This window comes from Stegostoma tigrinum, chromosome 5, assembly GCF_030684315.1.
Source record: "Stegostoma tigrinum isolate sSteTig4 chromosome 5, sSteTig4.hap1, whole genome shotgun sequence".
NCBI classification, from domain to species: domain Eukaryota; kingdom Metazoa; phylum Chordata; class Chondrichthyes; order Orectolobiformes; family Stegostomatidae; genus Stegostoma; species Stegostoma tigrinum.
Genome location: NC_081358.1, coordinates 69,361,448 through 69,378,987, shown reverse-complemented (window position 1 = coordinate 69,378,987; position 17,540 = coordinate 69,361,448). Strand labels below are relative to the sequence as shown.

General features: G+C 39.9%; 1 protein-coding gene across 9 annotated transcripts in view; it reads right to left on the bottom strand.

The window, feature by feature from the left end:
* The window catches only part of st18 (ST18 C2H2C-type zinc finger transcription factor), a 343,587-nt gene that overhangs the window by 52,014 nt on the left and 274,033 nt on the right, over positions 1-17,540 (bottom strand). For 8 of the 9 annotated variants that reach the window (XM_048529874.2, XM_059646059.1, XM_048529869.2 and 5 more), the window contains 4 exons: positions 16,190-16,389; positions 12,823-13,059; positions 10,492-10,607; positions 4,100-4,162 (listed from right to left, as the gene is read on the bottom strand). In XM_048529874.2, coding sequence (XP_048385831.1) covers positions 4,100-4,162; positions 10,492-10,607; positions 12,823-13,059; positions 16,190-16,389 — 616 coding nt within the window. The remainder of the gene's footprint in view (positions 1-4,099; positions 4,163-10,491; positions 10,608-12,822; positions 13,060-16,189; positions 16,390-17,540) is intronic. The other variant, XM_048529873.2, reaches the window with a different exon arrangement.

Sequence of the window (17,540 nt, the reverse complement as noted above, 5' to 3'; positions counted from 1 at the left end):
AGGAAGAACAGAATGGGAGGTGAGAAAGGAAGGGGTGTGATGTTTTTGGTCCATTATGGAAAACATGATTGCTGTAACTAGGGAAGATATTTCTGAGTGAAAATATACGAATAGAAATTATAAATAAAAAGATCACCTCGATGGAATTTTACTATAAGTCAATAGTCAGAGGGAAATTGAAAAACAAATACGTACAAAGATTTGAGGTATATGTAAGCAAAAAATAGTTGTAATAAAAGGGACTTCAATTTCCCAAAACTTGACTGGGGTTATCATCGTGTTAAAGGTTTGGATGATGAAGAATTTGTCAAATGTGTTCAAGAAATTTTTCATTATCAACATGGATGTTCCTACTAGGGAAGGAGCAAAAGGGCAATAAGGAAGGGCAGGCGACTGAAGTGAAAGTAAGGGAACATTCTGGGTCTGGCGATCATAATTCTTTCAGTTCTACAAAAGATTATGGAAAAGGATAAGCCTTCCATGAAAGTTTTTAAGTGAAGTAAGGATAATTTTAATGGTATGAGGTACAAACTTTCAAAAGTTGACTGGAGTAGTCTGCTTGCAGATAAAATGATGTCTGACAAGTGGGAGGCCTTCAAGAATATGATGATTAGAGTTCAGAGATATGATGTTCCTGTTAGAATGAAGGGTAAAGCTAGTAAGATTAAGGAACAATGGATGAATAAAGTTATTGAGGTTCCAGTCAAGAATAAAAGACAATCTTATGTTTGATACAGACAACGGAGTTCAACTGAATATCAAAATGTACTACGTTCCTACAGATATGGAGCATTATATACGTTGCTTTGACAGTGACCTTTCAGTAACCCACTGAGTTGATCAATAGAAAAAGCTTCCATCCCATCAATTTTCACCTTACCTGAAACCATCGATATCAGATTTTGGTGGTCAGCACCAGATAGCCCAAAGGCTGCTATGATGCTTAAACACAAGAGAACACATAGGCTCCTGCATCCATACAAGATTCTTGACACTTGGGCTGCTGGGAGACAAGGATGCCTGCTTCAAACACGGCTGACGATACTTTTTCCAAGTTCTCTGACAAATCTCAGCACAACTATACAATGCCGTGCACACTTTTACCAGGGAAAGGGCCATGATGCCTGGACCAGTCCCACTGGGCCTTGCAGCATAGCCCAGGAAAGGGTCCCGCATTATCAAACATCCCATACTCATCAACAGTCATTAATATCATATTTCAAGGATCCTTGATGTCTGAGGCCATCTGTAGTCAAGGAGTCAGTTGCTTGTGAGAAATGAGAAATGCTTGCCCATTAAAATTTCTTTCATCATTGGGTTGCCTGAAGAAGCTGCTCATTTTTCTAATGGGAACATCTTCACCAGATCTGACAGTGAAGATTTCACTCACACAGACATGTGTGCAAGTTCATATGTATATATACAAAAGTGCAAGAAACATTACAACGACCTTCACTTATGTTCCCTCAGTAAGTTTTTCTATCCTTTCCTATCACTCATTCCAAGTGCAACTCAACATCTATAGCTGGGTTGAAAGAAGCCTACTCTGTACTTGACATAAATATTTTGGAAGATGGGTTCTTCATTTCCAAGGGCATATGGGCAAGAGGAACAATTTTGCGGAGAGTGTCCTGCCTAGATTCAGGCTCCGCCTCCTTAGCTTGGGTCCTGTGTATGGTTCCTCTTTTCTTGGGTGCTTTCTGGCACCACATTGTCTCCTTGAGATGAAGGGACACCTGCAAAGAGGTCCGGCTCCACTGACTCACACTCTCACCTCACCACTAATGCTGATCGCTAAGAGCTACAGTGATAATGTGCAGGTCTGTACACACATCTGATCAACACACAGTTGGACCTGGATCTCCATGGCGGTTGCCAAGCTATCTATGGAGGCAACCAAACAGAAGTACACTAGAGCTAATGCAGAACTGATAACATTGATGCACTTCCCCTTCCTTTTATCTAGTTTGATGACTGCCATTCATAATCATGTCTGGTATTCCTCTGCCTATCTGTGCATTTTGATGTGTGGTTGAGTCAATGCAGTCATCTTCTGCCATGGGGCTGCGCACGTGCTTGGGCTCCAGAAGTGATCTAGGTGTCAGAAATCTGGGGTATTTCTTCCTTGACTGGCAGAGTCATGTTAGTGATATGCCCATTAAGTCTTATCTAGTGTACCCGCTGAAGTGAAGGTCTTAGAATTGGTGGAAGGTTCACATGAAAACCTTGCTGGTGCATCCTCCTAGGATTCACAGGCTTCTTCCTTAGAGTTGTCGGATGTTGAGTTGAGTGGAGTTAAGGATATCCACAGCTGACCTCTTTGAGGCTGAATGCATTATGGCTACATTGTCGAAAAGATAACATTAGTTGAGTAAGAGGGATAGATGTTTGTGCATGTTCAGAATTGATTGGCATTGTTAGTAATGGGACAGCAGGACAGCCGAATACAATTAAGTTCACTGGGTTGCTTGGCCTTGGAGGACTTGGTGTTCCTTCATGAGTGATTGTGCTTTTCTCTGGCAAATTCCAAAATCTTTTGCTTATTTGGGATGAGGAGCCTTATGTCCAAACCTTCCTCATCGTATAGTTTTCATTCTCCCATCCTGGTTGTGAGACATTATTTCCAGAAATGAGACAAATAAAGGAGGAATCCAATATGAGGTGAGTTCATGGGAAAACTATATAGGAGCAAATTATTGAAGATGTGGGAATCTGTACTGAAAACAAAAGGTGCTGGAGATCACACTGGGCCAGGCAGCATCCATGGGGAGAAAGCAAGCTAGTGTTTCAAGTCTGGATGATTATTCATCAGAGCTGACATGAATTGTGGAGAGGGCAGCATTTATGCAATAGTGGGGGACGAAGAGGGTGCAGTGCAGCAGTAGAAAGGATGTTGATGGAGCAGATTAAGTAATTGGAATGTGAGAATGGCAGAACAATAGCGTGTCTAACTGCTAGACTGGAAAGGACAGACAGTCTTACTGGAGTGGTTGGAGGGGGGTATAGGACATGGTAACTGAGAACATAACATGTAAAGCTAAAGGAAAGGGAAGGAATGGGAGTGGGTGCCCAATCTGAAGGTTTTGAACTCAATATTAAGTCCAGAAGGTCATAACGTGCCTAGTCTGAAGATGAGATGTTGTTCCGCCAGTTTGCACTGGGATTCACAGGACCATTGCAGAATGCCAAGGACAGACAAATGTGCATGCAAGCAGGATGCTGTGTTAAAATGACCAGCTACGGGAAGATCAAAGTCATGCTTGCACATAGAAATTTATGGGAAAACTATTATTAATAATACAGAAGTTGGTCAGATGGTAAGGTCGTCAATGAGTACAAAGTGAAGAAGGCAGGAAGAGGAATGTGAAAGCGATTGAGTACACTTGATACATGGAATAGTGGGAGTTTGTAGCCCATGAGCTTTGGTGAGATGTGCATGCACTAGCAGAGCCTGAATGACTGGAGGCCCTGTGAGTGTGAAGTAGTAGAGAGAAGATGGTGTCACTTACCCCTTGAGGAGCACAGAAGATCAGTGACTTTCTTTCTGGAAAAACTGCACTGAATTGGACTATTGACTTTATCCGGCACACAAGGTTTGGTGGTGTCATCTGTTTTACCAGTCAGCAGGAATAAACACTGCTGCCCTTTCTACCATCTCATCCATTTGCACTTCTGGCCCCCTACAGGTGAACTGAGGAGCTAACTTGCCTTTCTGGTTGCGTTCCTTCAGGATAATGGTGCAGGACCACAGTATGAGTTCCTAGCTGGTAGCACTGTAGAGATATAGTTTAAAAATGGAGCCAGCAGCATGAGGATTGCAAAGTCCCAGCAGCAACAAGCAATTCCACCTCTCCAGCTATATGACTCCACAAGGTGAGCGCCAGACAATATGACTGCATAATTAATGAGATGAAGATCAAAGGATAGCATAAGAAAAGTCAAAAGAGATTCTGGTGATGGCAAACTGAGCTTATTGAATCTCACTCAAAAATGGAAAAATTCAGACCATTGTAGCAGTTGAAAAAGTATTTATGATTTCTACTTCATGAAATCACTGTTTCTTTGAGATATTGGGATGGGGATAATTGCTTTCACATACCTGCGGTGTGATGCATAATTTCCAGTAACATGGCCACTACCGTCACATCCTGGGGTTGGGCAACTAAGAAAGAGCATAATGAAAAAAAGATGATTCCAACTGACAGCATGAGAAATAATATCTCTAGGCATTCAAGAAGATGTTATTCCTCCACATCCGTGAGGGTTCCACTCCTAAGAGCCCCTGTAAATGATGAAATTCGAGAGTTAAAAATAGGTTAAAATGGTTAAAAATGTTGCAGATACGTGATTTTTGTCCGTGGATGTTGATTTTTGTTGATATTTGTTTTTGGTACATATTGGCAAACTTAAATTTGTGATTTTGCAGATACAGAGGATTTACTGTAATTACTCAAGTCAAAAATATCCATGCCTAAGTATTCCAAGGAGGTGGTTAAGATACAATTTCACTACTAAGAATTTGTACTATAATTTGATATTTTGTCAATGCATTTAATAGTAACTCTAAAGTCTGAATAATTAATACTTTGTTAACATTCTGAAGGAAAACATTTGTATCCACAGAGTTTTTGATGTCCATTAATGATTATTTTACACCTGCAGAAAGATGGAAAACAAATCTATAAATCAGGAGGGTTTCAATATATACAAGCAGCTCAAGGTTCTGGCAATGGCTTCCAGCAGTACCTTCACAATAATTAGTGCTACTGTTGGAAATTAGAAGATGATAATTTCAAAATAAATAAATACTTTAAGACTTCTACTTATTAGTGTACTTTCCATGATCTTGTAAGGTGCAAAGTGATTTGCTGTTTATGGAGTATGTTTAAAATGAAATGACTGTTGTAGGGAAATACAGCAATTAATTTCCAAAGAGCAAGGTCCTACAAACAGTACTGAGATAACACTTAATCTGTTCGTCTAATGACAATTTTGGTGGAGAGTTTAGACTTGACCAGGATTTCCCCTGCTCTTCTTTAAACAGTACCATGGGATTGTTTGCGCCAACCTGAGCGTGCAGATAGGTCCTTAAGTTAATCTCTCATTGAGCATTGGCTAACTAATAGAAGGATGATGTTGGAACAGAGGGAACATGGATGGTAGCCTGTAATTAGTTGAATGCCACAGGGATCATTGTTGGGGCCATAATTATTTCCTGTACATATTATAGACTTGGTTGAGGGAAGCTAGTGCCAAGTTTGTTGATGACACAAAAGTAGGTAGGAGCCCAAGTGGCGATGATGGCACAAAGAATCCACTGAAGAATATAAACAGATTAAGCAAGCGGACAAAAACTTGGCAAATGGAATGTTATGTGAGAGTACGCATTTTGACAGAAAAAATAGAGGAGCTGAGTATTATTCAAATGGAGAGAGACAACAGAAGGCTACACCACAGACAGATTTCGGGCATCTCATCGTAAATCATCAAAAATCATCCAAGTTCAACAGCTGATAGGAAACAAATGGAATGTTGGCCTTTACTTCAAAGTGAATGGAGTGTAAAAAATACGCAAGTGTTGCTAAAACTGTACAAGGCACTACTCACAGCATAGCTGGAACACTGAGAACAGTTTTGGTTCCCTTACCTAAGTAAAGTTATGCTGACATTGGAGGCCGTCCACAGAATGTGATCTTAGTAATGGATGCATTTTCTTAATGAGGAGAAGTTTAATAAGTTGAGCCTGTGCTCATTGGAGTTTAGAAGAATGAAAGGTGACCTTATTGAAACATACAAGATTCTTTGAGGACTGAGCATCTTGGTAGATGTGGCGAAGCTGTTTTGCCTTGTGAGAGAATCTAGCACTGGAGGACATAATCTCAGAATAAGACATTCCCCATATAAGGCAGATGAGAATTTCTTCTCTCAGTGGGAAGTGGAATCCTTTACAACAGAGGACATTTGAAGCTGGGTCATTATATATAATCAGAGTTGAGATAGGCAGTTTAATCAGTAAAGTAATCAAAAATTATTAGGAAAAAGGAATAAAGTACGGTTGAGGATTATTAGATTAACCACGAATTAATTGAATGGTTGAACAGACCCAATGGTCTGAATGGCCTACTTCTGGTCCTATATATTATGGTTTTATTTGAACATTGACGGCAAACGGTGAAAGACTTCCTCATGATGTTTCAGCCTTGAAGTCTGTGCTGGTGGATTGATAAGTGTAAATCAGCATTTGGGCTGAATGTAAGTCAAATTTTCTAAATTTTAAATACATAATGGTTGGGACATCCTTGTGTGAGCAGAGCACATTCCATAATTTTAAAGCACGCTACAATTTGTGAAACAGTTGTGCTATAGAGTTACAATAGGAAATTTTACAAACCTTTTTTACCTATTTGTTTTATGAGGATACCAGTTAGGGCTGATATTTCTCAAATTTTGTACTGAATCCTTCAAACATTCTGCCAATCCATAATTTGGCCTCAAAAATGGAATTGGGCTTCTTTAAAAGATGTTGAAATAAGAATAAGTGTTTGGCTTTTTTGTAAAAATGACTTTATTAGTTGAGTTGTGAACTTCAGGTGAGATTGTGACTGAAGAACTGATAGAGATGTCAAAAATGCAGAATCTCTTGTTCTTGCAGAAAAAAACATCAGCATGACAGGCGATCAGGAATAATCTCCTTATGTTCTGAAATCATTTATATTTTATGATCTAAGCTAAAACAGAATCTCTGTCAATCAAGCTTCTGCAATTAAATGAAGAACTGAAAGAAACAAGCTTTGTTTCATTCCATGAAAGGACATTGGAGTAGATGTAAGCATTTAAACAATGACAGAAATTGAAGGTTTAAACATTAAAACAATGTAATCTGTAGACTGTGATGAATGTAGAAGTAGAGTCAGATGGAAATAACAAAGTATCACTTGTCATTTGATAGAACATGCCTCTAACATATACTACACATAGCCAAAAAAATACCTCTGCATGTCTGGAAGCATCTCAGAAAGAAAGAACAGAGTTAAAGTTTCGGGTCACAAGGAAGAGGTATTAAAAATCCTACAGAGTGTGAAAATAGATAAGTCCCCTGGGCCAGATGGGATTTATCCTAGGATCCTCTGGGAAGTCAGAGAGGAGATTGTCGAGCCTTTAGCATTGATCTTTAACTCATCATTGTCTACAGGAATAGTGCCAGAAGACTGGAGGATAGCAAATGTGGTTCCCTTGTTCAAGAAGGGGAGTAGTTCCCCTGTTCAAGAAGGGGAGTAGAGACAACCCTGGTAATTATAGACCAGTGAGCCTTACTTCAGTTGTTGGTAAAGTGTTGGAAAATGTTATAAAACATGTTATAAAAAATGTTATAAAATGTTGGAAAATTTATAATCATTTAGAAAAGAATAATTTGATTAGGGATAGTCAGCACGGTTTTGTGAAGGGAAGGTCGTGCCTCACAAACCTTATTGAGTTCTTTGAGAAGGTGACCAAACAGGTAGATGAGAGTAAACCAGTTGATGTGGTGTAAATGGATTTCAGCAAGGCGTTCAATAAGGTTCCCCACAGTAGGCTATTGTACAAAATGCGGAGGAATGGGATTGTGGGAGATATAGCAGTTTGGATCAGAAATTGGCTTGCTGAAAGAAGACAGAGGGTGGTGGTTGATGGGAAAAGTTCATCCTGGAGACCAGTTACTAGTGGTGTACTGCAAGGGTCTGTGTTGGGTCCACTGCTGTTCGTCATTTTTATAAACAACCTGGATGAGGGCGTAGGATGGGTTAATAAATTTGCAGACGACACTAAGGTCAGTGGAGTTGCGGTTAGTGACGAAGGATGATGTAGGTTGCAGAGAGACATAGATAAGCTGCAGAGCTGGGCTGAGAAGTGGCAAATGGAGTTTAATGCAGACAAGTGTGAGGTGATTCACTTTGGTAGGAGTAACCGGAATGCAAAGTACAGGGCTAATGGTAAGATTCTTGGTGGTGTAGATGAGCAGAGAGATCTCGGTGTCCATGTACACAGATCCTTGAAAGTTGCCACCCAGGTTGACAGGGCTGTTAAGAAGGCATACAGCGTTTTAGCTTTTATTAATAGAGGGATCAAGTTCCGGAGCCATGAGGTTATGCTGCAGCTGTACAAGACTCTGGTGTGGCCGCACGTGGAACATTGCGTACAGCTCTGGTCACCGCATTATAAGAAGGATGTGGAAGCTTTGGAAAGGGTGCAGAGGAGATTTACTAGGATGTTGCCTGGTATGGAGGGAAGGTCTTATGAGGAAAGGCTGAGAGACTTGAGGCTGTTTTCGTTAGAGAGAAGAAGGTTGAGAGGTGACTTAATTGAGACATATAAGATTATGAAAGGGTTAGATAGGGTGGATAGGGAGAGCTTTTTTCCTAAGATGGTGATGGCGTGCACGAGGGGGCATAGCTTTAAATTGAGGGGTGAAAGATATAGGACAGATGTCAGAGGTAGTTTCTTTACTCAGAGAGTAGTAAGAGAATGGAACGCTTTGCCTGCAACGGTAGATTCGCCAACTTTAGGTACATTTAAGTCGTCATTGGATAAGCATATGGATGTACATGGAATAGTGTAGGTTAGATGGGCTTCAGATTGGTATGACAGGTCGGCACAACATCGAGGGCTGAAGGGCCTGTACTGTGCTGTAATGTTCTATGTTCTATATTCTATGTTCTATGTCCGGTGACCCTTCCTCAGAACACCAGTCCTGAAATGTTAACTTTGTTTTTCCCTTCACAGATGCTGCCGCACCTTCTGAGCTTTTCCAGCAACGTTATTTTTCTTCCTGATTTACAGCATCCACAGTTCTTTCAGTTTTCATTTTTAAAAAACCTGTAGTTATCTTGAAACATTCTTGGTTTGCAATACATTTTACATTGAAATAAAATTATATGAGTTGACGTACTGCTGCTGTATTTGCCCTGATTACCTCTACTGGCACCTTGTGATATCAGCCATCTCTTCCAGTATGTGGCACAGTGTAATAGTTATTTGAGGTTGCTCCCTGCTACTTAGCCTCTTTTCTCTATTCTATGGCTAAGCCCTATCTAATAACCAATGCTGAGAATAGAGAACTTGTGAATCTAAAAGACACACTGTTCATTTATTGTTTATTTTATGATAGCAGTATGTACAGGAAGCAGTGAGGGGCAGTATGGCGCCTCAGTGGTTAGCACTGCTGTCTTACAGCATGAGGGACTTGGGTTCAATTCCACCCTCAGGTGACTCGGTGGATTTTGCACATTCTCCCCAGGTCTGTGTGGGTTTCCTGAGGGTGCTCTGGTTTCTTCCCACAGTCCAAGGACGCACAGGTTAGGTGGACTGGCCATGCTAAATTACCCCAGTGTCCAGGGATATGTAGGTTGGGTGGATTAGCCATGGGAAATGCAGGGGTACAAGGACAGGGTAGGGGTTTTAGACTGGGTAGGATACTCTTCAGAGCGTCAGCATGGACCAACTGAACTGTGTCCACACTGTAGGGATTATGTTTTTGAAATACAACTTATATTACTAGTCAGGCATAATTACTATGGCCCTCAGGAGCTCTAAGGATATATCTGCTTCCTATGATGGCTCATGGAGAAATTCTTGTCCTCACTGAAAAACTGCTTGTAACTTTAACACATTGAATGGAACTAATACATTGTCAATATTGATTCTACCAAAACCATTATCTTATACAACACCTGAAACATCTTTGGTGTACAGAACACCAAAGCAAGTTCATTGATGCTTAAAATGATGCATAACTGCACTCAGGCAGTTTTTGACACATATACGTATCAGCAAGGCAGCATTCATAAGGAAGTTTAGAACAGAAACGCCACACACAATGTTGCGCATGTGCAGTATATTTTTATTTGACAAAAGATTTTAAATCCTTCCATTTTCTCCCCAGTTCTTTTTCTTTTGCTAAAAAAAACTCACTGGAGTAGATGCACAACTCTAAAAAATAGATGACAATGAATTGTAAAGTTCTAAACAATGGTAAGTGTGGATCATCAGGTTCACACTCACCCCCTGAAGAACATCCCACCAAGACCCAATCCTTGTAATCCTGCATTTCCTCTGGTTAATCTACCTAAACTGCACATCCCCGGACACTAAGAGCAATTTAGCATGGCCTCCACCTAACCTGCACATCTTTGGACTGTGGGAGGAAACCAGAGCACCCGTAAGAAACCCACACAGACACGGGGACAATGTGCAAACTCCACATAGAAAGACACACAAGGGTGGAACCAAACCCAGGTCCCCGGCACTGTGAGGTAGTAGTGCTAATCACTGAGCTACCGAGTCACCTCATTGATTTGAAAACAATGTAAACAAAAAAGGCTTCTAATTGGTTTTGACCCCTTATAAATCGCCTCCCCAAAGTCAATTCATCCCCATCACTTCTTTGTATTTGTAATATTCATTCTTTTTAAATGATGGATACATATCTTTGTATGCTAGTCGGTCATGACTTACGTTATGAGCTCTTTCTTTGAATCTTTGTTCAGAACTTTGGACTGTGAACTTGCAACAGTAACCTCACCAGGGTATTTCCTTTCTTCCATACCTTCCTCTGGGCCGATGTCTTCTTTCTGCAATCATAACAAATCAAATAATAAAAAAAAACACATATTGTAGAATATCCAGTGCAAATTGTTGTCTGACATTTTATTTGTTTTGCATGGTTTTTTTTAATTGAATTTCTGCTCACACACATTGGTACATTACTAAACATAACATTTATCATGAACAAACACTAACATTATTTAAAAAGAAACTTTAAAAAGTGAAATGCTGAAAAAATATAAACTCACTAAAACCTTAGTAGGTATTCCTCTATACTTGAGAGAAGTATTATGCATCTATAAGTAGTTCTGAAATAACAACCTACTGTGTTTATTAGAATGTGAACAAATAAAATTTACAATATCACAGAAACACATAGAAACAGTAAATCCTGGGATTTATTGTAATCACAAAAAAAGAAGTCTGATGCTCATTAAACTTTCCCTGGACATTTAATCTCAGTTTGTCTAGTAAGTTGCTATAAGTGGAATTTCAAAATAGGGTGGTGCCCTCTACAGGGTATGTCAGAACAGAGGAATTGACACTGCACATGGACAATCAATAGCGGGTCAAAATAAAGATTAGGAATCGGCACAGGCTTGGTGGGCTGAAAGTCCTGTTCATGTACTCTATTTTATTGTAACTGATATCATGGCTACAGATTTATAAGAGTTTATTTCAAGCTCCTGAATGTTGTTTAAAGTAGATGACTAAAGATGAAATGGTCAGGACCAAATTTTGGTGATGAGCTTAGTCCAAAGTTATTACATAAGCACAAGAACTACACGTGCACAATACTTTTAAATAGGGAATGAGACAATGTGATGGTATTCTTCCACAGGTTATGGCAGAGTAGTGCATCTTAGGCAGTGGCTATTAGTGTTTTTTTCGCATTTTTGCGCTTTTGCACTCCTTAAAAGTTGTTGTCTGAGTTGTGCATTAATAGCAGTTAGTGCCATTAACCTCTATTATTTGGCATTAATTTCTGATCCCAATTGAGCTTTTCCAGCAGAGATCAGTGGTGCAGGGAAATTGGAAAAATGAATACATGTAAAATAATGAGCTACAGATGTAATTTTCAGAGATGAACTCCAACTAGCTGGGAAGAGCGGACATTTAGACTCAATTAGACTCAAGCTCATTGACTACAGCTCTGCCTTCAACACCTTAAGCTCCTCCAGATTGAGCTCAAAACTTTGAGATCTTAGTCTCAGCTCTGCCCTCTGTAACTGGATCCTCAGCTTTCTGAACCATAGACTGCAATTAGTGAAGATAGACAACTGCGCCTCATCCACGATAACACTGAACACTGGAGCCTACAAAGATGCATCCTCAGTCCCCTACTGTACTGTCTGTACACCCACGGCTCTGTTTGCAAATGCCAAATGGACACCATCTCCAAATTTGCTGAGGACATCACCATGGCAGGATGGATATCTTAAACGATGAGTCAGAATACAGAAAGTAAACAGAGGGCTTGATGTTTTGGTGCAGTGAAAGCACTCCCCTCTCAATGTCAGCAAAATTAAACTGATAATTGACTTCAGAAAGGGGAGAACACACTCCCATTTACCTCACCGTAGCTGAGGTTGAGAGAGTAGAGACAGTCAAGTTCCTAGGAGTGATGATAACTGACAATCTGTCTATAGTAACTATAGAAGGTGGTGTGTACAGCCCAGATCATCACGGAAGCCAACCTACCATCCATGGACTCCACTTACTTGGCTTGTTGCTGTGGAAAGCCTGCCAACATCATCACAGACCCATCACACCCCAGTAATGCTCTCCTGCAAGCTCTTTTATCAGGCAGAAGATACAGAAGCTTGAACACAAGCACCAGCATGTTCAGGAACAGCCCAGCCCAGTTGTCTATCTTCCCAGCCATTGTTAGACTGACGAATGAAGTCTCTAACTTCAAATAATGCTGATCTTGCTAATGTTGATATTGCCCAGTGCATACCCTGTGAGATGTAACCTGTATGCCTCTGTTTAAGTTTCATTTTCACCCTATGATCTGTGTGTCCATTCTTACTATGATCTGCCTGTAGTGCCTGCAAACAAGGCTTTACACTTAGGTACATATGACAACAAATAAAATCAAATTAATTCAAAATCACTTGATTTATCTAGCATAATTCTGTTAATATGTCAAGTTTAGTCCACATTAAAGTGGCTGACAATTGCAACCTCCATATATACACAGCTTACATAAATGATCGAAAAGAAACCCTTCTGAGTTACCTCTTTCTCTTCTTCGTTATGTATCTGTGCTTTAGTGTAGTTGACGGGTGTGTCCCATCCTTCTTGCTTGCACAATGCTTGGTAGTACTGAGGAGTTATCAAGATACTGTTTAGGTAAGAGAGGGGAGGTTCCGGTGTACTTGCTGCAGAGATGAGAGTGGCAACTTTGTCCCGGTTCCTATTCTTGTTCATGCTTAAATCAAGGGTTCCATTTTCATCCACTTCTATGTCTATGTTCTGCATTAAAAAGGCCTACAACTGTTATTAATCAAAATACATTTGTGATCTAATGTAATGTATTAAAGGGGTTACACTACTTTGAAGATTATTTTTTGGAACATCATTTGCCAATGTAATGTATTTTTTTCTTGTTGCTCCAATTGCAACCGTAATCCTGGAACTCCAATTGATAACTAGCACTGACAAATTTTAAAGATTGCAGATGATCTTTAATCCTTTAATAACTGTCTCAAAGTAATCATTCTAGACCAGGTTCTGGCAAGTTCTAGTAAGTAAAGTAGTAATTTAGCTGTTTGGAAAGATGTTGTTGATGTACATAAAAGAAGAGCAAAAGTGATATAGAAATAATCAAGTTCATGGTTACAAGCTGTAATAGTACTAAAGAATGGAACACAAATGATTGTTTCGTTGCAAACTCTAGAAAAAAAAATGTTGTTTGCAGATTCATTTCATATGCAAAATGCAGAACAATTTTGCTGCTGAAATTTAACAGGGCAATTTTCCAGGAAGCAAGTTCACAGGGTCAAATTGAGGACATGTTATATTCATGTAATCTGCTTAAATGGGAGACTTCTCATTTTGAAACAAAGGCTCCTAGATCTGCATGGAAACGTCCTTTGAGACCTACGCTATCAAGTTTTCTCAGAATCACTAACAAAAACAAAGTTGCTGGAAAAGATCAGCAGGTTTGGCAGCATCTGTGTAGGAGAAAACAGAATTAATGTCTCAGATCCAGTGACCATTCCTCAGAACTGGACGCAAAACATTAACTCTGTTTTTTGCTTTACAGATGCTGTCACACCTGCTGAGCTTTTCCAACAACTTTGTTTTTGTTCCTGATTTACAGCATCCACAGTTCTTTCGATTCTTTTTGGAATCACATTAGTTTTGACAATGTCAGTTCTCACGGTTACGGGTAGGAAGGTGAGGTGATGGGTAGTCGGCTGGATAGATGGTTGAGGTGGGAAAGTGGGTGAGTGTGTGTGTGAATAGATAGTTGGGCGGTTGAGTGACTGGGGAGAGTTTGGTTACATCAGGTTGTGGTTAGTCAGTTGATCATGGCTGGATGGATTGGATCAGTTTATTGGGTTGGGTTGTGGGATATTTGAGCTTAATTGGTGGGCTGGTTGTGGGATTTGGGGTAGTTGGGTTGGACAGGATAGTTGCTTGGGTGATCTTGGTCTGGTCAGGACAGGTTTGGAGACAGCTAAATTCTTGAGTGACAAATCAGGTCTGGTCGATGCATAGTTGAGTGATTGATTATTCAAGGGTATTGAGCCTGGTCAGGGTGGTCATCAGCTTCGGGCATTATGGCCTAATGGGAGTTAGTTGGTAAGTCAGCAGGGTATTCAAGAAGTTGGGGAGTAGGTCAAGCCACAAGGACATGTGGAAGGGCTGGAGGTTGTCAGTTGTGGTTATGGTTTGGGGTAGCCAAATTGCAGAGCATGAGGGGTATACTAGGTTAGTTGTGTCATGACTTTAAAATTAGATCAGGTTTTAAGATAACAAGGTAGAGAGCTGGATGAACACAGCAGGCCAATCAGCATCAGAGGAGCAAGAAAGCTAATGTTTCGGGTCTAGACCCTTCTTCAGAAAGATTTCTGAAAGGTTTCTGAAGAAGGGTCTAGACCCGAAACGTAGGATTTCCTGCTCCTCTGATGCTGCTTGGCCTGTTGTGTTCATCCAGGTCTACACCTTGTTCTCTCAGATTCTCCAGCATCTGCAGTTCCTACTGTCTCTGAAACAGATTAGGTTTTAAACTGTCTCACATGTCCTGGGTAACTATTAAGGTAAATGACGCAGGTTCATCCAAAGTCTTCAACTTTAGATCAGAGTCGGAGATAGCTGAAGAATTGCCCACTGGTAGTTTATATTTCCTGCATAATTTCCCACATAAGTCTACATTCAGAAGGTCTACAGGGTCCAGACATCTGACTTCCTTCATGGGCCTTCTAATGGTTCAGGAAACCAGAATTTTGAGTCTACATCTACTGGTTCTCCCTTATCCACATTACTTGTTACATCGTCAAAGCACATTTGTTAATCTGTGGATTTCCAACTTTCCTTTGCCTTGCAGGAACTTCTACTGGCTTTTTAAAATATTTCTAGTTTACATTCAAAATCTGATTATTTTCCTTTCTTTTAATTTTCTTTCAACTTTCTAAAACTTTCCCAGTCTTCTGACCTGCCATATTAATAATATACACAATTAATGAACATTGTCCCTACATTTATAGCGAATTAAAATATGCTTTATAACTGTATTCTGCATTTGATTATGGTGAACCTGGCTTCTCATTTTAGTAGTACATCACATCTCTACCCTATTCTTATAATCCCACACCTCCCATAGCCAATCTGGCCAGCACATCCCTCGATACTTTGGGCAATTTAGCATGGCCAATCCACTTAGACTGCACATCTTGGACATGGGAAGAAACCACAGCACCTGGATGAAACCCACACAGACACAGGGAAAATATCCACACAGGCAAACTCCACACAGCCGCATGCCCAAGGGTGGAATTGAACCCAGGTCTCTGGCACTGGGAGGCTGCAGTGCTAACCACTGAGCCATTGTGCCACCCTTTAGCACCTTGACTTAGCTTGCTTTCACTAGATTAAAAAAATGCAATCCAGCAGCATGTTTCAAGTTAAGCAGTAGCAGTTCCATTTATTTTAATAAATCATTGGACACTCTGAAGGTGGTTGTGTTATCTAAACTTTCAATTCTGCCTCAGAAACTATTTAGTTTTATGCTTTCAGAGACTTTCTGTTTTATCTTATGCTTTAATCCAATACTGTTGTGCACATTCAGATACCAGCTTGGAGTATCTTGGGCTGAGTGTCCATACATACACTGTCCCTGAGTCTGCCTACTCCTTATCTCGAAGTAAGGCTCTACAACTCATTATGTACTGTAACACTCTTATTCACATCTGTGAATAGGATCTCAAATAAAATTCTCTAATGTAGTGCCTAACACCTCTTTCTACACATGGTCCTTCTAGACTGATTTGTTCCTTATGGATGTAAGTGTTATGTGCTTAGTAACTTGATCGTGATTGACAGGAATCTCATTACCACAGGTTGAGTGCAAATGAACATTTTGTAAATACCATCTCACCTTAGTTGACAAATCTTGTACTTTTGTGGAGAGGTTCTCTGGTATCTCTCTGCAACGTGTGGATAGGTTGAGGATAGCCGCAGCTGCTATATGAGTTGTTTCAGTGTCATGACCGTAACTGTAGATATTGGACTGGCATGGGCTTTGTGCAGAGGTACTAGATAGTTGATTAGAAGTCATTGGACCTGAAAAATGTTTGGCTGGCAACAGGTGCAGAAAACACATGCATTAATTTTAGTGCAATGATTTAAATATATTTATAGTTCAGCCTATTTCCCAATTTGTAAATTGTTATTCTCATTTAACTAACATAAAAGGTAAAAAGAAATTTACAGAAGTCAAATGGATATTAAAGAGGAATGCACAAGCCGCATTCTATTCAATTTTTAGGAAAAATAAAATCCGTCAACAAATGAATAAATGTTGGAGTGGGATATTGATTTTGAATTCAGTATTGGACACCTTGAACTGAGGAACTGGTTTGAGTTAAGAAGGATTCTACTTCTCGCTCTCTCCTCTCACCTGAGGTATGGTAACTTCAGGTTAAATGACCACCAGTTGTCTCTCTGCCTCTAATGAGGACACAGCCCTAAGGTCTGGTAGGACAATGGTGATTCACATTTTTATTGACAATATGAGACTCTTCCAACAGTCTCTTTGCTATCAAAATTTATACAATATTAAAATGCAATATTATTATGAAAAGCAAAAACTAAATGCAGCATTCACCTGTCAGGTTTTAAGGATGAATTGTCAGATTGTCAGTAATTAAAAATGTTTGAAACGAGAATACTTGCCCTGCCATCATACTTACTAGATGATATTTTAAGGTCATCTATAAGATATTAGAGAGGTTCAGAAAAAATTTACCAGGCTAATGGTGATTGTGAGAGAAATAGGCTGGATAGGCTGCAACGTTTTTCACTGGAGTGTAGGAGGTTGAGGAGTGACCTTATTGAAGTTTATAAAATCATGAGGGGCAGAGATAAGGTGAAGAGCAAAGGTCTTTTCCCTAAGTTGTTTAAGATGAGAAGAGAAAGATTTAAGAAGGACATGAAGGGCAACTTTTTTACACAGAGAGTGGTCAGAGTATGGAATGAACTGCCAGAATAAGTGGTGAATGCAGATACAGTCACAAAATTTAAAAGACAGTTGGATAAGTACTTGATAGGAAAGGTTTGGAAGATATGGGTCAAACACAGGCAGATGGGACTAGGTTAGTTTGGGAACATGGTCAGCATGGATTGAAAGGTCGGTTTCCATGTTGTATGATTATATGACTATGACTCTATATATGAATTTGATTCAGTTCGATGTGTTTTGTATACACTTATATATAGTAAAGTATTTC